Genomic DNA, 17,942 nt, shown 5'->3' with positions numbered 1-17,942 from the left:
TGGTACTTGCGGTACTACATGTAGCCTTTTGAATTCTGCGCTAACCTAAAAAAATCTACTTTTCATAGGTACCGCATAACTATTGGGAATAAAACATGTGTCTTTGAGAAAGAGAATGATCCCTCAATCCTGCGCTCACCATCTGCTGGCAAGTTAATTCAGTATGTGGTGGAGGATGGTGGCCATGTGTTTGCTGGTCAGTGCTATGCTGAAATAGAGGTGAGGACCGCAACTGAGCATACACAAAAGTTACACAGATTAAAGCTGCCCTGACAACCTTAATTAATTTTAGTGACAACTATTTAACTCATGGTTTTGCCAGTATGACATTTCCCATTTGAATGCATAACTGCAACAATTTTTTGTTTTGAATTTTGATGAAGTTTAAACGATCTATCCCTATCGCTAACCGCTACCTAAAAATGCAGAGAAGCACAGCCGCGTACCTCACCGACATCTTCATACCGACTGAAGACTCTTCGGGTCTCACCACCGACACTTAACCTGCTTGAGCAGTTGAAGCGGATTTCCTGCTACCTCCAACTGCGCATGCGTATTGGCGGAGAGACCCACAGTGTCTTCGGCCGGTAAGAAGATGTCGGCGAGGTACGCGGATGTGCTTTTCGCCATTTTTAGCTAGTGGTTAGCGTTTAAACTTCAAAACTATGCGATAAGGGAGAGGTGAGGGGTGTCTAGGCAGTGATATTTAAGGGGGGCATTTAGCGCCCTGGTGTATAGTTCTCCTTTAAATTAAAAAAACTTTGACACAGGCAGATGCACAGACAGATCCTGTTCTATTTAATTACACTTGATCAAAGTAAAAATGCCCAGTAAATTACCCTCACCAAAGATAAAGATAAGGGAGCAGTTGCGCTCCCCAATATTTAGTTATACTACTTAGCGGCTCAAATGAGTCACTTTGCTACTTGGGTGGAAGGGGCGCATCATCTTTTCCACATGCAAGCTTTGCTGGTGGGGAATAAATGCACACCCTTCCAATGGTTGTCTATTAAAAAACCCTCCAACACAGTATACCAGAATGTAGTAATGCAACACGCTCGATTAATTTGGACTAAGGTGACTCAAATTCTTAAATTCACAGGCTTCCTTCCATAAACCCCCCTATGGTGTAACTACTGGTTTCCGCATGTTGCTAAACTAGGCGAAATGCCAATATGGATGAATTGCGGAATCCTCAGGATAGGGGACGTATGGCAAAACGGGACAATGGTTACTTTTAATCATCTTAAAGAAACCTTTCAGCTCCCCTCCAATCAGTGGCTACAATACATGCAAATACAAAAAAAGATATCACTGCAAAACAATAAAGCAATTATCCAAATATCGAAAAAACTCAACAGTAGACCTAATAATGCGAGGCTCCACAAAAGGGCTAATCTCTTCACTGTATGCTAATCTGCATAGCAAAGTGTTTAACAAACCACTAGAGATACTAAGGGGAAAATGGGAAACAGACCTGGGAACTATAGAGATAGGATGATACAACTATATTTTGTACATAGAGCGTATTACACTCCAGCTAAGCTGCATCAAATATTCCCAAATACAACATCGGAATGCCCTAGATTCCATGTAGAAAATGCCACACTAATGCATATGGTGTGGGAATGCTCAGTCCTGGGTAAATATTGGACCAAGATTTTGAATAAGCTGGACCTGATCCTAGAGGTGAAACTCCCAAGAACCCCCCAGGTGTGTCTGCTAGGCATAGGACTCAAAGAACTACTCACACAACATCTTAGTGTATTCACCAGAGAATGTCAAACACCTATGAAGTCAAACACCTATGCACATTGGAAAGTCTAATATATAAAACTAGAGGAGATCCCAAAAAACACGAAAAAATATGGGGAAAATGGCTAGAAAAATCCACTTAAGAGAGCTACAGGCGGTATTTTCTTAAAGCATTTTAAGATAATATGTTTGTAAACTGTAATATGTGCCAACATCCAGAGGGAAACAGTCAGAAATGACAGGGGAAAGGAAAATGCATACAAAAGAAAAGGTTACAATGTATTTTCAAATGCAACATAACTCGCAACATAACTCGCAACTTTTGTTACTGCAAAACATGTCATATACTAGAACCTTACTACATTGTGTAACTCTGCCTCATAATGTGATCTATATATGCTGAAACTGCTGTAAAATCTTCTCAATAAACTTGCCTGAATTAAAAAAAAAAATGCCCAGTAAACAGGGAAATTATGTGGAGAAGAAGTGTGTATTTCAGTTATTATTAGCTGTATCTTCTACTCTTGGGGATATAGTATCATATCATGACCCACAGTGTGATAGCTCCAGCCCTGAATCCAGTTTGTTAGTTGCCCAATTCAAGACGTGAAAGCTACCAACCATAAATATGGAGGCATTGTGATTGGATCTATAATAATGCAGTAACCTGCTATAATAATACAACTTTGATAAGTTCAACCAACTGTTTCAAGCTGAAGCTTTTTTTCCATGTACATAGACCTGCTACGCTATTACAATTTAGCTCTATGAGACTAGATTATTTATTTATATGAGCTGTATTATTTACAAGAAGGGCAAGATTTATCACAATTTTTATTACTATGAATTTCATTGTATCCAGCCTACTATACAATTATGTATATAGCAATTGAATAGAAGCAGGAGCACTGAAACAATCACTAAGCAGTTCCACTCTGTGCTTCACTTGTATATCACACCCCCACACAGCACTCAAAGCCAAGAGCAAAAGGAATATTACTGAACACCAGAATTTCTGCTGTAAAGTTAACTTTTATTTTCAGTAAAAAACATCAAAACTACTTTTTTTAGTTTCCTTCTGAGAAAGTGGCACGATGCCACAAAACTCATTAGCATTAGGTTTGATTATATTCTTTGCTTATTAATATTTTGTATTGTGAATATAAGTTTGGAGCAGAGTGATATTCCTTTTACTATACAAATAGAAAAAAAATATCTATCCCTTTCTTATCAGTTAAAATTTAAGTGACCACTTACAATTTATATGTAGTTTAGTTAATTAACAATTAATTAACAGTTAAGTATTTTAAAAGGGTGGTTCACTATTAAGTTAACATTTCGGGGCATATTTATTATGCTGTGTAAAAAAACGGCGAGAAAATTCGCCACACGTCGCCAGGCTTTGCTGTGTAAAAAAACGGCGCAAAATTGGCGAAATTTTACGTGTTTTTCGCCCACCTGAACTTACGTAAAATAACAGCGTAAAATCTGGTGTTCGGAAGGCGAGCTTCTCTGTTCATTTTACACAGTTTTCGCCGTTTTTTCAGCAAATTAGTTTTACACAGCTTAATAAATAATAAAATAAATATATAGAATATAGGGCAATTCTAAACAGTAGTTCATTATTCTTCATTATTTAGTCTTATTTATTTTTAATAATTTTATGAAGTATGTTCTGCCTGCTTCTGACTTTTTCCAACTCTGGTTTTGTCTATGGTAAAGGAGCAGCTGCTTCTTTTTCTTAGTTGCCAAAAAATGTATTTCTTCTCCTATAGGTAATGAAGATGGTGATGACACTGACAGCAGTGGAATCAGGGTGTATACACTACGTAAAAAGACCTGGGGCAGCCCTGGAACCAGGATGTGTGATAGCTAAGCTTCAGCTTGATGACCCCAGCCGTGTACAACAGGTATATAAAATAGTTCTTTCTCGTTAAAAATCATTTCTCATGGACGGAGTTGTTAAGAATGCATATGTAATCGGTCCCTGTCCCAGTGTAGCTAATAATCTAAGGTCTCTATCACAATCATACACCCAGACTATGGTCAATTTTATGAAGAACCAGTCAACCTTCCTTTTTTGGGGGAGGGGGGGGAAGTGAGGAAGGAAGCCCATGCAAGCAGAGGGGAGAAAATGTAAGCTGCTTGCAAATAATTCCCTCGCTGCAATCAGGGCTGCCATCAGAAACTTTGGGGCACTGTACAAGTTATTTATAACAAGCATGCAGCACCAACATTTGTGTGTGGTTAGGGAGCCCAATGATCTTGTTGTTAGGCCAATAACCAGTCATTCCACTGCAGAAAAGTTAATGTAGGAGATACATAATTCAGTAAATAGATCCCAATGTACACAGCTGATATTACTCTTTAATAAGTAGTTCAAACTAATAGTTAAATGATTAATTAATATGCTAATAAGTCAGTCAGTTCGGGGGTCAGTGGGAAATTCTTTGGTGGTCAGTGAAGTTTGCCCCTGCCTTCCCTTGTTAAGCTTCTCTGCAGTCATAGCTTGCTAAGTACCTTAAGTAAGCCTTTAGGGTGTTAAGATACATTGAACTACTCGTTGCAGCTATTTTTTCATGGCTACTAAACACCAGAAAATACCCTGCCATAAACAGCCACAACAATTAGCTGCTACTAATAGCTGAGTGTGTCTTCATCCTTATGCAAGTTATATTACTCTCTAGGCTAATCAGGTCAGTTTTTGTGGAAGTTACGTAATTGCACAAATTTTTTATGTTGTGCAATATGTGCAGGTTAGCAATATAGCTAGGCCCACCTTTTGGAGAAAGATTTTACTAGGCCCAGGACAACATTGCCCCCTCTTCTCCTCCTATGGCAGCCCTGGCTGCAGTTGACCCAAGGACCTTGGTGCTGCAAAGCATTCTGCTGAGCAGAGTTTTGAGGTTTCATTGCAATTTTGCAGACAGCTGTGTGTGTGCCTATAGTAGCATCTTCTTTTTAGAGCACCAAAAAGAATTCTGAATTAGGCATTGCCTTCTGGTTGTTTTGGATATCAATTTTTTAAGTGGAGCAAATGTAAAAACTTATGTAAACATTAGTGCTTCAACACAACCACCACAAAAAAAGTATGTCTACTGTTTTGAGTTGCTTGATGGTACCAGCAACACTAACCTTATATTTCAGTATTTATAGTTTTGTTTGTTTTGCTAAAAAGCACTGTGAATAAAATTAATTATTAATTTTCTTAAAAGGCTGAACTTCATAGGGGACCCCTTCCTCTGATTCACAGCACAGCCCTTCGAGGAGAGAAACTTCATCGGGTGTTTCACTGTGTTCTAGATAACCTGGTCAATGTGATGAATGGATATTGTCTTCCAGAACCCTACTTTAGCAGCAAGGTACCGGAATTCAGCTCTTGAAAAAAAATTCTGATTAATCTTAATATGTTGTTTTCTAGACCAAGACACTCAAACTGGAGGCTTGAGGGCCAGAAATGGCCCTTTGAAGCATATTTTGGACTCTACTGTGATAAGTCAATTTTAAGAAAGTAATGTTCTGATAAAAAATGTTTACAGTTATGATTGTTTTACATTTTCCCAGGCTGTGGGAATAAAAGTAAAATCATTTTTTTAATGTAAAAACAATTAAAGTAGATATACTTGCTGCCTTGTTCCTTGACTTGCATAAAAACACAAAGTCCAGTGGCAAATTAGTATTTACTTCTATACAAATATGATCATTGGCCATGCAGATTTAAATGTGATATTGTCTGCTTTTAAATGAATGGTGAAATCACTCATTTTTATAATGTTTCTATATATGCTGTTGTATTGATTTCATGTGGCATTGTAATTCAATATTTACTTTATTTTACAGAGTTAGAATTAGGCTAGAAGGACTATAGAGGTCCCTATGGTGGAGAAAAGTGGCCTAAGGAAATGGCACAAGGGGTGATTATTTTCTGCTGTTTTGTCTAGTAAAAAACATTCTCACATTCTACCTGCTGCCTTCCATTCTGTTTAAAGTCAGTTGCTTGAAAGCACCAACTCTGGTGCTTTAAAGGCATTTTGTACTGTCCCATGGCCAATTAAACATAAGGTGATTTTAGGTCATTTTGACACCTTTCTGTGGTGGTTAAAATGCCAGTGGCCTTACAACATCATAGAAGGTAATTCCAGCCCTGCCTAAAGCTCTCTTTTCTGAATGATAACATCCAGTGTTCAAAGTACTCAAAGTTAAAGTTTATACCAGTTAAGCCAATAAATGGTTTACCATCTGAAGAATTAAGAAGGCATCTGTTCTTTGCCCTTATTGAACTACACCTTAAATGTTTAATTGAAAGACAAAGTCTTTCTGGATGACTATAGGATATATTTTCTATAAGTTGCAGTAGGTCTACCTATACGCACACTTGCTTTCAACAGATAATCAGAATCATTGTCGATCCCATAGGAAATATAATAATATACAATAACCAAGAATCTTTAGTTTTAAGTTAGCGTAAATGCAACTGAATGTAGTACAGGTATCTGACCCCTTATCCGGAAACCAAGTTCCTAGTTATGGAAAGGCCTTCTCCCATAGACTCCATTTTAATCAAATAATTCACATTTTTAAAAAATTTCCTTTTTCTCTGTAATAATAAAACAGTACCTTGTACTTGACCCCAGCTAAAATATAATTAATCCTTATTGGAGCCAAAACATTCATATTGGGTTTAATTACTGTTTAAATAATTTTATTAGTAAACTTAAGGTAGTAGATCCAAATTTCAGAAAGACCCCTTATCCAGAAAACACCAGGTCCAGAGCATTCTGGATAATGGGTCCCATACCTGTATTTGTTTATCCCTTCTGTATTCTGGTTCTAAATCTTTTAACAATATAGAAGAAATAAGTTCTCCTCCTGTAAAATACCATAACACAGACTTTTGCGTTTTCCAGAGCCATAGAAACATAAACCATGGCAGATATGGGCCAAACTCCATTGCCTCTATCTTTGATCCAAAATTATTGAAAGATCCTTTATTTGAAAAATCAGAAGTCCCAAGCATTCAGGATAATAGTTACCATATCTATATACAGGTATCGGACCCCTTATCCGGAAACCCGTTATCCAGAAAGCTCCGAATTACGGAATGCCCGTCTCCCATAGACTCCATTTTAATCAAATAATTCAGAATTTTAAAACTGATTTCCTTTTTCTATGTAGAAATAAAACAGAACCTTGTAATTGATTCCAACTAAGATATAATTCATCCTTATTGGATGCAAAACAATCCTATTGGGTTTAATTAATGTTTTATTGATTTTTTAGCAGACTTAAGGTATTGAGATCCAAATTACGGAAAGACCCCTTATCCGGAATACCCTTGGTCCCGAGCATTCTGGATTATGGGTCCTATACCTGTACAGCGAACTCTTTTAGTGTCTATCTGTTCAGTTTGTATTAGTAGATCACAAAAAATAATCACTTATTTATTTCTGAGCTTGAGTATTTATTCTTATATTTTAACATTTTACTATTTGCTGCTCAGCTGTTTTTCTTGAACTGCAGATAAAGTCTCACCAATGGCGTGAGTTGGCTTTTCAGCCACTGATGCTCCTGAGCTGTCAAAAAGCAAATGCCTAGATAGGAATTCTTTCTCGTGTCAGCTTTCTCTTAGCAGCACAGGCACATTCTATCTACACTTCCATTACTTTGTCAGTGCAGCTGGCACAGAACTTGCTTCTCAGTCTGCACAGCTGGTATCAAGCTTGGCATTTGCTCAAACACCAGATGGTGTGAAGCCTACATAAAATTGCCCTTGGGGTGTGAAACTAGCACTCAAGGCAGTCTAAGATTTGTTTTATTTTCTTTACTTTTTTGCTGGATGTTCATGTTGAATGATTGTAGTGTATGTATAGTATATAGCTAAATTCACAGTAGTACTGTGTTATATTTTTCTTGAATGCTGTATAAGGCAGTCATACATTGCTTTTCACAGTTGTTTTTACTCTGTTGTTGCTTTGGTCACTTTATGCTTTTATTCTCTCTTCTCTGAAACTGGCTACGTCCCCCTTATGTTCTTGAATACACAACCACTGTTTCATTTGCTAGTCTGTCAATAGCTTGTTGTGACAGTCACAAACTACTTTGAAATGCATGATTTATCATTCTGTATGCTGTTTTACATGTGAAAACATAATGTTATACTGATCCAAATATGGGGGTTTAAAGCTGGCTTTATGTCTGGAGATTGTGACTGCCACTGACCATCTACTGATGAGCATATAGGACCAAAGCATTAGACAAGATTTAATATTCCAGAGTTCTGGCAAATGTGTCTTCTTGAGTACTGAATCTCTAAAAGTTCTGAATACCTTCATTAAATGGGTACCCCTGGTTAAGAGGCCATTGGCTCGATTACCAAATAATTTTGTATAGTTTAAACCAACATTTTTGTTCAGCCAAGCAGGTCACATTTCCAGTGCTCAGGTACTGTTAACTTACTTGTGAACTTTTGAGTTGGGTCAGGAAACCATTTCAATAAAATCAGTGGAATTCTTGTGCAAATTGATGTAATGAATAGTAAATATTGGAGAAATGGTACTTAGGATTTCTAGCTAATTTGAAAAATCAGAATGTTTCCTAATATTATTAAATCTGCCTCTTACTTCAGTTGTGCTTTGTAAGAGACCAAATTTATATTTATATATCATTGCTCTAACTTTAAGTGAGTATTTAAAATAGGGCAAATATATACCTGGCCTGTGAGGGTCCTAAGGCTGGCCAATCCTATTATACATAAGACAAACTTGTGGAGTATTCTCTTGCTGCGTGGTAGATTAGGATACATTTCATGGACCTCTGGATTTCAGTTTTGATTGGAAAGATGCAAATTTTTTTGTATAAGATGAACAAATGAAAAACATTTTTAAGCACTCAGTCTTATTTAACATTCACATAATAAGGGTTTAAGGCACTTGTAACTTTTGCCCTTTAAAAGCACAGAAACTTAGCCTCATATAGGATATGGGGAGGGATATTGAACTGGCCATCCCTCTGAATTGTTGCTAGATATATGTGCAATATGGCCACACATGGATAACCTAATTGTACTGATTCATGAATCTGCCCAGACCTTACATGATAAGAGAAAAGGACCCAAACACAAGCAATATCCAGTATTTTCCCTACTGTTTTTTTAGTTAAAAGACTGGGTTGAAAGACTGATGAAGACCCTAAGAGACCCATCCTTACCTCTGTTGGAGCTTCAGGACATCATGACCAGTGTGTCTGGTCGCATTCCTCCAAATGTAGAAAAATCAATCAAAAAGGAAATGGCCCAATATGCCAGTAACATTACTTCTGTGTTGTGCCAGTTTCCCAGCCAACAGGTACGAAAGAAAACATTGGCTACTGCATGTTTGACCCAATATAATGTGGTGTGTGTGTTTTTCATTGTAATTATATTCCCTTCAAAATTTCTTTTCTACTCCCATGTTAAAGGGTCATAGTTTGACCCTTGTTTATCTCATATTTGAACAGTTTTTAGTTTAAAGCCTTTCCCTTCCAGTGGTTCATTATAATAATGTTTCACTCTGCTGCAGATCATTACTGCTCATCCATTTCTTTTGAAAGAGGGATATGTTGTGGCAGACTAACATATACTCTGCTGGTCCACTGAGGGAAATAAGATACACATACAATAACTTCTACAGGTCACATTACATACAGTACATTATATGATAACCTTTTTTGCTTGTTGTGGACCCAGTTATGAAGGCTGGCACATTTATCTAATAAAAAATTGCTAGACAGTAGAGGCACTGGAATGATTATTAATAACCATTATAAAATGGTAAAGGTGTTTAATAATTATATAATAATTATTATATAATAATTCTGCATCTTTTTATATACTAAAGTTTTTTGCTTAATTGTGCCTAGATCATTCTACACAGAATTGGTCTGAGAATGGGAAATTATCAATGATTAGGGTCATTCCAGAATCGTCATCAGATAACTGATGCCATCTTGTTAGTCTGTCCTGTGCCCACCTTGTGCTGCCATTGTCTTCTTGCTTTCTGAGTCTGCCCATAATTAAAGGGGACATATCACACACATATACATGCTTAAACAGGAAACAGGATATGGGCCATCTAAATCTTTTATATAAATAAAAGACCTAGGACATATCTTTCAAAATATTACAGTTCTTTTGAAATAATACAAAAACTGGTAGTGAAACATGCTTTCTAACTTTTATCCAGATTGCTAATATACTAGACAGCCATGCTGCAACCCTTAATCGTAAATCTGACCGAGAGGTTTTCTTCATGAACACACAGAGTATAGTGCAGCTGGTTCAAAGGTAAGAAAAATAATAATATTCTTACATCAGTTTTAATCAGATGTTGCTGAATTGAAGTAATGTAGGAATAAAAAAAATCTGTTAAGGCAGCCTTTTTATTGATGTGTATTAATGTGTGTTAATGGGATCATATCTTTGCAGGTACCGAAGTGGTATAAGGGGGCATATGAAAGCAGTAGTTATGGATCTGCTGCGTCAGTATTTGAAGGTGGAGACACAGTTCCAACATGGTATGTTTTAAGACAAATTTTGTTGTGTGTGTTTTTGATAAATCTGGATACATGCAGTCTTCTGCTTGGTTATTTTAGTTAAAGGGACTTAAAGGAGAAAGAAAGGAAAACTCACTTGGGGGTGCCAAAATGTAAGGCACCCCCAAGTGACTTTAATCGCCTACCTTTTACCCCGGGCTGGTGCCCCTGCTTGGAGAGAACAGCACCAGCCCAGGGTAGCAGCGATCGCTTCCTCCTTCCTGTTTCCCTGCGCGCGCATGTGCAGTAGAGTGAAAAGCCGAACTTTAACAGAAAAGTCGGCTTTTCACTCTACTGCACATGCGCTGACCTCTGGCATTTTCGGAAAGGGAAGCAGGAAGGAGGAAGCGCGTACCCCGGGCTGGTGCTGTTTTCTCTGTACAGGGGCACCAGCCCGGGGTACAAGGTAAGCGATTAAAATCACTTGGGGGTGCCTAACATTTTGGCACCCCCAAATGACTTTGCCTTTCCTTCAAAAATCCCACTGTATCCTTTGCGTATGTGTGCTCTTTCTTAAATGATCTACCAAATGACTTCTGTCATTGTTACTCTCATATTCCTATGAAATTAAAAATATTTCTCTTTGTTACTGATCCAGTATTGTGCATACTCTCAACTGGCTTTGGTATATTAACTTTTGGCTATCTCAAAGTGTCCGCAGGATTAATTTAGAAAGATTTTGAAAATAACAAAGGGAAAAAAATTAAAAAAAAAACGTGATGATTGAAAATCCAGGTTTCTGTCTTGTTTCTTAATTCTACCTTGTTTTCCAGCTTACCTCATTGTAACCACATTTCCCAGATAAACCACAGGGCAGCAGTAGTGCACTGGATACAAAAGGAATTCAATGAGCAGCTGTTCTATTTCCTGAAATGTTTTCTTGTTTGTAGAGCAGCACTGGCTAAAGTAGTTTTAAGAATGTGTTTTATTTGTTTTTTTTATGTTTAAAATTTATTTTCTTATTCTTGTTTTGGTGTTTATATAATTTGTTGTTCTTCCTTAATAAAAAAGAAAATAGCAATCTGCTCATGTTTAATTAGAGCCCATTGATTCTCAGATTCCACTTTCTGAAAAGGACCAAGGGAATGTGCTGCTTATGGCTCTGTAACAAATTAGGGCCTTAGAGATTTTAGTGAAGGGTGATGAGAAGCGAAACTAAACAAATCAATTATGAATACAGCTGTCAAATAATACTAATTATATATTAACAGGTACAGTTGAACCTTCATGCCTAGGAAATAACATGTGCCGTGCATATATTAACCCTGTGTTTAAAAATTCTTATATCCTACACAGATCCAGTTTGACAATAATAATAATAATTATGATGATATAGTTATAATATACATTTAATATATATTTGTTTATAAAATACCAACATATTTTGCAGCATTAAATAATAGAAGAGTGTACATACCAAACAAATACTAAATGTGACCCTGATAGTGTACAGTGTGATACTTCACACTGAGAATGTCACAGAGTAGGTACATAAAGAGGACCTAAAAGAATGAATTTTCACCAACCAAAAGCCACAATGTCTCTAGACTGCATAGTATGCTCCCTAGAAAATGTTGCCTGGTGGAAAGGGGGAAAAAATTATGTTTGGATAATCATGCGAGCATACCACTTCTTGAAGCCACTATAACCGGGAGAATCAGAATATCAAGATAACACTAGTGCCACTTCAGGGGGCAAGTGAAATGACAGAAAGGTGGGAGCAGTGCCAGGTTAAGCAACTAACGTCCTGCATCTGGGTAGCACACTTCTGCTATAAGCAGTTGACTGTATTTTGGTGAACTGGAATTGGATAAAAAAATCTGCACCTAAGTGGAAAGCATACAATGCCCTATAATTCATTTTTAACTTGCTAGACATGTGCAGTATATTAAAATTTTCAAAGAGGAGCACTAGTCCAGATAAAAAAATCACTGTACCTCCACAGTGAATTAAGATTTCCTTGTCTTTTAAAATTGTTTTGTAAAGTTGAATCTGTCAAAAACCTGTCAGATCATTTTTTATTTTGTTGCTCAGCATCAGACAGTAATTGATGTCTGTTCTTAACTATATCCGTTGTCTAATTTCAGGTCACTATGATAAGTGTGTCTTTGCTCTCCGTGAAGAGAACAAAAGTGACCTGACAATGGTGCTGAATTCTATATTTTCTCATGCGCAAGTCACCAAGAAGAATCTGTTAATCACCATGCTCATTGTAAGTTACTTCAGTGAACTTTTTGAAGTTGTTTTTTAGCAGGAGGGTAAAACTTTCCCTGATGAACAGGCTAAGATCTTTAACATATAGGAGGATGCACCTACCAGACAGAGCTGAGCACAAATCACAGCACGTGCAACTGGAAAAATCCAATCCCAGAGGCATTTTACAAAGCAGACCCTTTATTAAATAAAGAAGTGCTAAACAAAATAATAAGTACTATAAATACTATTATATATAGACAATCTATCTCATCACACCTTTAAAACATGACCTCTCTGCATTGCAGCTATTACTGTTCTATTGTTTGGGGTCTGTATATGGTTTAGGACAGTGAGGTTTTTGTTGTGGATTACATCTACATGCAAAAACAGTTGAAGTACTACAGTAAGTAACAGCCATCAATAGAAAAAAACATTTTTGCATTGTTTCTTTTAAATTCAAGTTTAGATTAATGAAATATGCTGTTAGGAGTATTTTAACTCCAAACATCTATGTTGCAATTACCTTCTTAATTGTCTATGTAGTCTATAGTAACTTAATGTAATAAAAATAGATGTACTGTCCTGCCATAAAAATATATGAAGTGTCAGAGTACTGGCAGTTTTTCTCCAAACAGTAAATATTGTATGTTAGACACATGGAAACAAAATGTGGGTGTGTACTGGCACCTGAATGAACCCTAGGATGGAAAATAGTACACTCATGCAAATGTGTTATTTGTCTGTTTGAATAATGGAGGACACATTTAGCTTTTCCAATTTTATATGTTGCTTTAGTTCCAGTTGACTGCTGCTCTGAATTCTGCCAGTAGATGACACTGTGGTATTGTTCTACAAATTCTAATGCACGTCTGTTTGTTCCTTTAGCAGCATTTTGCCCTCTGTTCAAGATGTAACATTTGATTCCCCATCTAAGGTGTTTTCTAGACATGCTTATTTTTTTCCCATTTAGATTATATGTGCGTTTAGAGCATCCCATTCTAATATACAGTGTATGCATAGTTTTATACCTTGTTAAATCTCAGATTCTGTTTTCTGTGCTGATTGAAGGTTGGTTATATGGTTAGTGAGATTTTTAAATCTCCTTTGTATATTCTGATAGGGCTCTTAGCATTGTTTCATTCATTTTTTATAAGTGGAGAAAATCTAACATACTTCATTCTATGGGGTTAATCACCATTCATGTACTGGCAGCTTCTGTTTCCGTCATTAGAAATGCTGCTGCATGACCTTGTGCACCTTTTTAAACAGCCTGAAAATCATATGCTATTTTCATCCTTTTCTTTGTAGCTTTTTTCCCTTTGGATATGGTAATATTCTGTTTGCACCAGATGCAGATATATAAAGACTAGAGTGGTTTCTTGATGTAATAGTACCAAAATGGGATAAAATAAAATTTGAGCTTATGTCTAAAAAATTGCAAGGCTAAAACGTTTTTACCGACACAGCTATAGAGAGTTTGTATATTGCTGTTCTTTAATGTACATGTCCTGACTGATAGGAACTTTAAGTTGTAGGAACCATTAGACAAGAGCTACGTATCTGCAGATTAACACATACTGTATATTATAATATTATTCCCCGCAAGAGCAACAATACAAACTGCAGCAAAGCACTAATATGGCTGAGTGGCTCCACTGTATTACATATCCAATTTATGTTGCAATGCTGGGCTGCACAATCAAAACCCAACAAAATTGCCAAAATGTAAACATTAAAATAGTAATGAAGGCTGTGATCTTGGCCTTGATTTTTTTTATGTTTTTAATTTGTGACATGAAGGGGGCCCTGCTCACCGCTTGGCAGTGTGATTCTAAGTAACGCTTGCCTTAAGAATCTCATTATTCGAACACAGGACCACATTTCCTCTGAGAATTCTGGAGTAGCTTTGAGCTGGGCCTGTTCATTTCTCAAGCAATCATAGCTGCGTGATGGAGAGAGAAAATGGCAGCTGTTCCCAGCTCAGGCCTTCAATTTTCTTCAGAGTCCAGCCACTCAAGTGTGTAATTACACAGCGATGACGGGGAAGCGTCAGGCCTTGTCAGAGAACTGGTTGCAGGCTTTTGCTCACTGACTTTGAGAGTGAGGACAAGCAAAATTCAGTGAAACCACCTGCATTTTTTATGTGCACCTTGTATGGTGATTATTGTACGCTGCTTTAGCTGAGGTTTTAGATATCATTTCTCCTATTCTTTTCCGCACATTTGCCAAGTGTTTTTACTGTTTGTGGCAATAGCTATAGAATTTGTTTTAAAATAATTCCAGAACATTGGGTCTTCCTTTGTATTAGTTATACAGCAGATTGGAAGTCTAGCATTATATTGCTGCTTAAAAAAATATGTGTTTTCATCCATTTTTTGCTGTTTTGCTTTGCAAGAGTCAGAAAAACACCTGGAATAGTTTAAAACACTTTTTTCTGTTTTGCTGTGAATTAAATCTCTATGTGTAGAAAATAAAAAATATCTTAGTACAGATAATTTGACAGTCTTATTTCTCCCCTGCTTTTATCTTTGTCCATGTTATGAATGATAAAAAAAACATAATAGCATATATTGAAGATAAAAGGTTTATTTAAAATTTAGGTTGATGGCTGACATTTTTAGGCTCTATACCCCACATTGGGGATATATTAATCATGCTGTGTAAAAAGCGTAGTAAAACATTACCTGAGATGTTGCTCATAGCAGCCAATCAGATGCTTTGCTTTGGTTTTCTAACTGTTGAAACCTAATTGCTGATTGGTTGCCCTGGACAACATCGCTGGTAATGCTTAACTCCACTTTTTACACAGCATGATAAATAAACCGCTAAGGGGCATATTTTTTATAGTGTGTAAGCCAACATCACCAATTAGATCTTTTCTTTTGGTTGCTATGGGCAACATCACTGGTGCTGCTAGCTTAAACACAATAATAAATATGCCCAGTTTGCCCAGTAGTAGTAAACCATAGCGACCAGTAAGATGCTTGCTTTTAAACAGGTGAAAATTAAACTCTACCTGCTGGTTGGCAAATCTAGTGTTTTTTATTACAGTATATAACCCCTATATTTTATGTGTGTGCTTGAAGCTTGAACCACACAGCATTATGGTGCTATGCTCTGTGGATAGACAAGCTACAGGATTATTGGAGTGCCCTCTTCTTTTAACCCAATGGCAAAGACTGAACACTTGTATTTTAAAAATTACTACAGAAATAAATAAAGTATTATACAATATAATTCTGACTTTGTTTCCCCTTTAAGCTGGAAGAGTTAAAAGGAAACAATGTTTCATTTTAATCAGTGTAGAGTCTGAAAGTGTATGCAAAGAATGAGTTGCTATAGCATGGGGCCAGAGAGGGTGCTTTTATTAGTTTTGTTTTTTGTGTGTGTGACCATACTCACAAGCAAGAGTGTGCTCTTGTCATTGTAAATTGTACATTCAGCTGGAGCAAATAAATGGCAGTCACTTAAGTGTTAGCTTTGTGAAATAAACCTAAAACTCTTAGATACAAATGTTCCTGCCCTTGGGCTGCTAGATTTAAACCCAAATATGATGCAGCTGAAAAGCTGGCCGTCTCACTACAGACAATGGTGACATTGCATCTTCTTCTTAGCTATGCCCCTTCTCTTACTGCTTGTTATATTATGAGTAAATGACCAGGGTGTAGAGAGCTGAACTTGACATACATGGCTAAATTATCAGTCTAATGGTTTGGTTACCCTTTGAAAATACTTTTTTTTCCACTTAATGAAACTTTTAATTTTAAGTTTAATAATATCTCAGGTTGGAGGGAAATTGTCATGCAGTTGTCACTTGCCTGTGTTTTTCCCTAGGTATAATTCTAATAGGAAATGTATTGTTATAATTTCTCTTTAATTAACTGCTCACCTTAAAGAGTGGAGATGATGTGCTGCAACGCTGCTAATGTCCTGCAATGTAATTAGCTTTTAGCTGGGCTTTAGTTCAGTCTCAGTCAGTATGATTTCCCAGCAGTTTATTTTGTACATTTTCTAACCTATGGAGGGCTGTTTTTAGTAAAGGACACAGAAAGGGTATACTTCACCTTTCTCTAGTTGATGGTTCCAGGCTTTTTTTTTTTTTTTTTTTTGCCCTGGGCCTCATATTGTCCTGTGCACTCATACACAAAATCTCTATTTTTTGTATCATTGTTCTTGTAAGATGTGGATGAGCCTTGGACTGTAGTTATAAGTCTGCTATCTGCATCACTTGTTTCTTGGTGTGTTGACAATGGGAACATAAAGAAAGGAACCAGGTTATGAAGAGCATGCAGTTTTACACAGCTCTGATGCATGCCCACGTTTGTCAGCTTCTCTGTTCATGTATGTGTATGTCCGTAACACATCCAAGCACATTGATACAGTAGTTAGGCAAAGCTGAGTGCAAATAACTCTTCCTGCTGTGTTCATTAATAGCCCACTTTATTAATTATGAATTAATATATCAAATGATCTGGCAAATGCATCTTCCAGTATTTACCATAAAGTTGACTATGAGTGGTAATATTATTTGAAATAGAAATGAAGTTTAGGCAAAGAAAAGATTTCTAAATGATATGTAATATTTGGTATTCTGTATTTTATGTTACCAACAGTGGAGCTTTATAAAAAATCTAGTGCTTTATAAAAAAAAAAAAAAAAAAAAAGAAGAATTTTAATAACATCTCATATTACCTTCCTTAGGACCAGTTGTGTGGCCGAGATCCCACATTAACAGATGAGTTGTTGAACATACTTATGGAACTTACCCAGCTAAGCAAAACAACAAATGCTAAAGTTGCACTGCGGGCCCGGCAGGTATGCATCAGTTACATGATACAATGTTTAAAATAAAGTGGTTGATATGTATTTATATTTCCTTAAACTGATATTATGACATTCTAACTCTTTTGGTGCAAATACTATACATTTACTACATAGTTCCATGTAAACATTGAAATTGGGCCTGCACAGCCCCCAGCTATTAGGACCAGTCCGTCAGTGCTGTCACTTGTATTTAAGAAGTCAGCCTGTTGCATTGTAAATTTTTATGGTCATGGAACTGCTGGAAGACCTCTAATATACTTAGACAGATATAGATTAGATATGCAGTATAATATATTGGTATATTTGCCATTATCTGCTGTTTAACAGCACCAAATATAAGGATATATTTTACCGATGTTTTTAGTCACTACCAGCCAGTCTATACCTGCATTAACACAAAGCAATACACAAGAGCAATGAATATACTGTAAATTATATCCTTATAAATAATGCTTACTGATGTCGTCAGTTATAATCGGTGCTTGCCCTTTGGCTTTGTTCTTTTATATGGTCATGAATGCCTCAGTGACTTATAATATAAAATTACATATATATGTAACAGAAATGGGATTACATTATGTGATACATATTCAAAAGTC

The 17,942-nt window shown here is 36.5% G+C and overlaps 1 protein-coding gene across 5 annotated transcripts in view; it reads left to right on the top strand.

The window, feature by feature from the left end:
• The window catches only part of acaca (acetyl-CoA carboxylase alpha), a 212,370-nt gene that overhangs the window by 42,645 nt on the left and 151,783 nt on the right, over window positions 1–17,942 (top strand). For all 5 annotated transcript variants that reach the window (XM_002939656.5, XM_012957825.3, XM_012957826.3 and 2 more), the window contains 8 exons: window positions 69–219; window positions 3,531–3,665; window positions 4,971–5,117; window positions 8,910–9,098; window positions 9,975–10,075; window positions 10,217–10,305; window positions 12,411–12,535; window positions 17,221–17,334. In XM_002939656.5, coding sequence (XP_002939702.3) covers window positions 69–219; window positions 3,531–3,665; window positions 4,971–5,117; window positions 8,910–9,098; window positions 9,975–10,075; window positions 10,217–10,305; window positions 12,411–12,535; window positions 17,221–17,334 — 1,051 coding nt within the window. The remainder of the gene's footprint in view (window positions 1–68; window positions 220–3,530; window positions 3,666–4,970; window positions 5,118–8,909; window positions 9,099–9,974; window positions 10,076–10,216; window positions 10,306–12,410; window positions 12,536–17,220; window positions 17,335–17,942) is intronic.

The sequence above is a fragment of the Xenopus tropicalis genome, chromosome 2, assembly GCF_000004195.4.
Source record: "Xenopus tropicalis strain Nigerian chromosome 2, UCB_Xtro_10.0, whole genome shotgun sequence".
NCBI classification, from domain to species: Eukaryota; Metazoa; Chordata; class Amphibia; order Anura; family Pipidae; genus Xenopus; species Xenopus tropicalis.
This window is presented reverse-complemented; position numbering and strand designations above follow the sequence as displayed.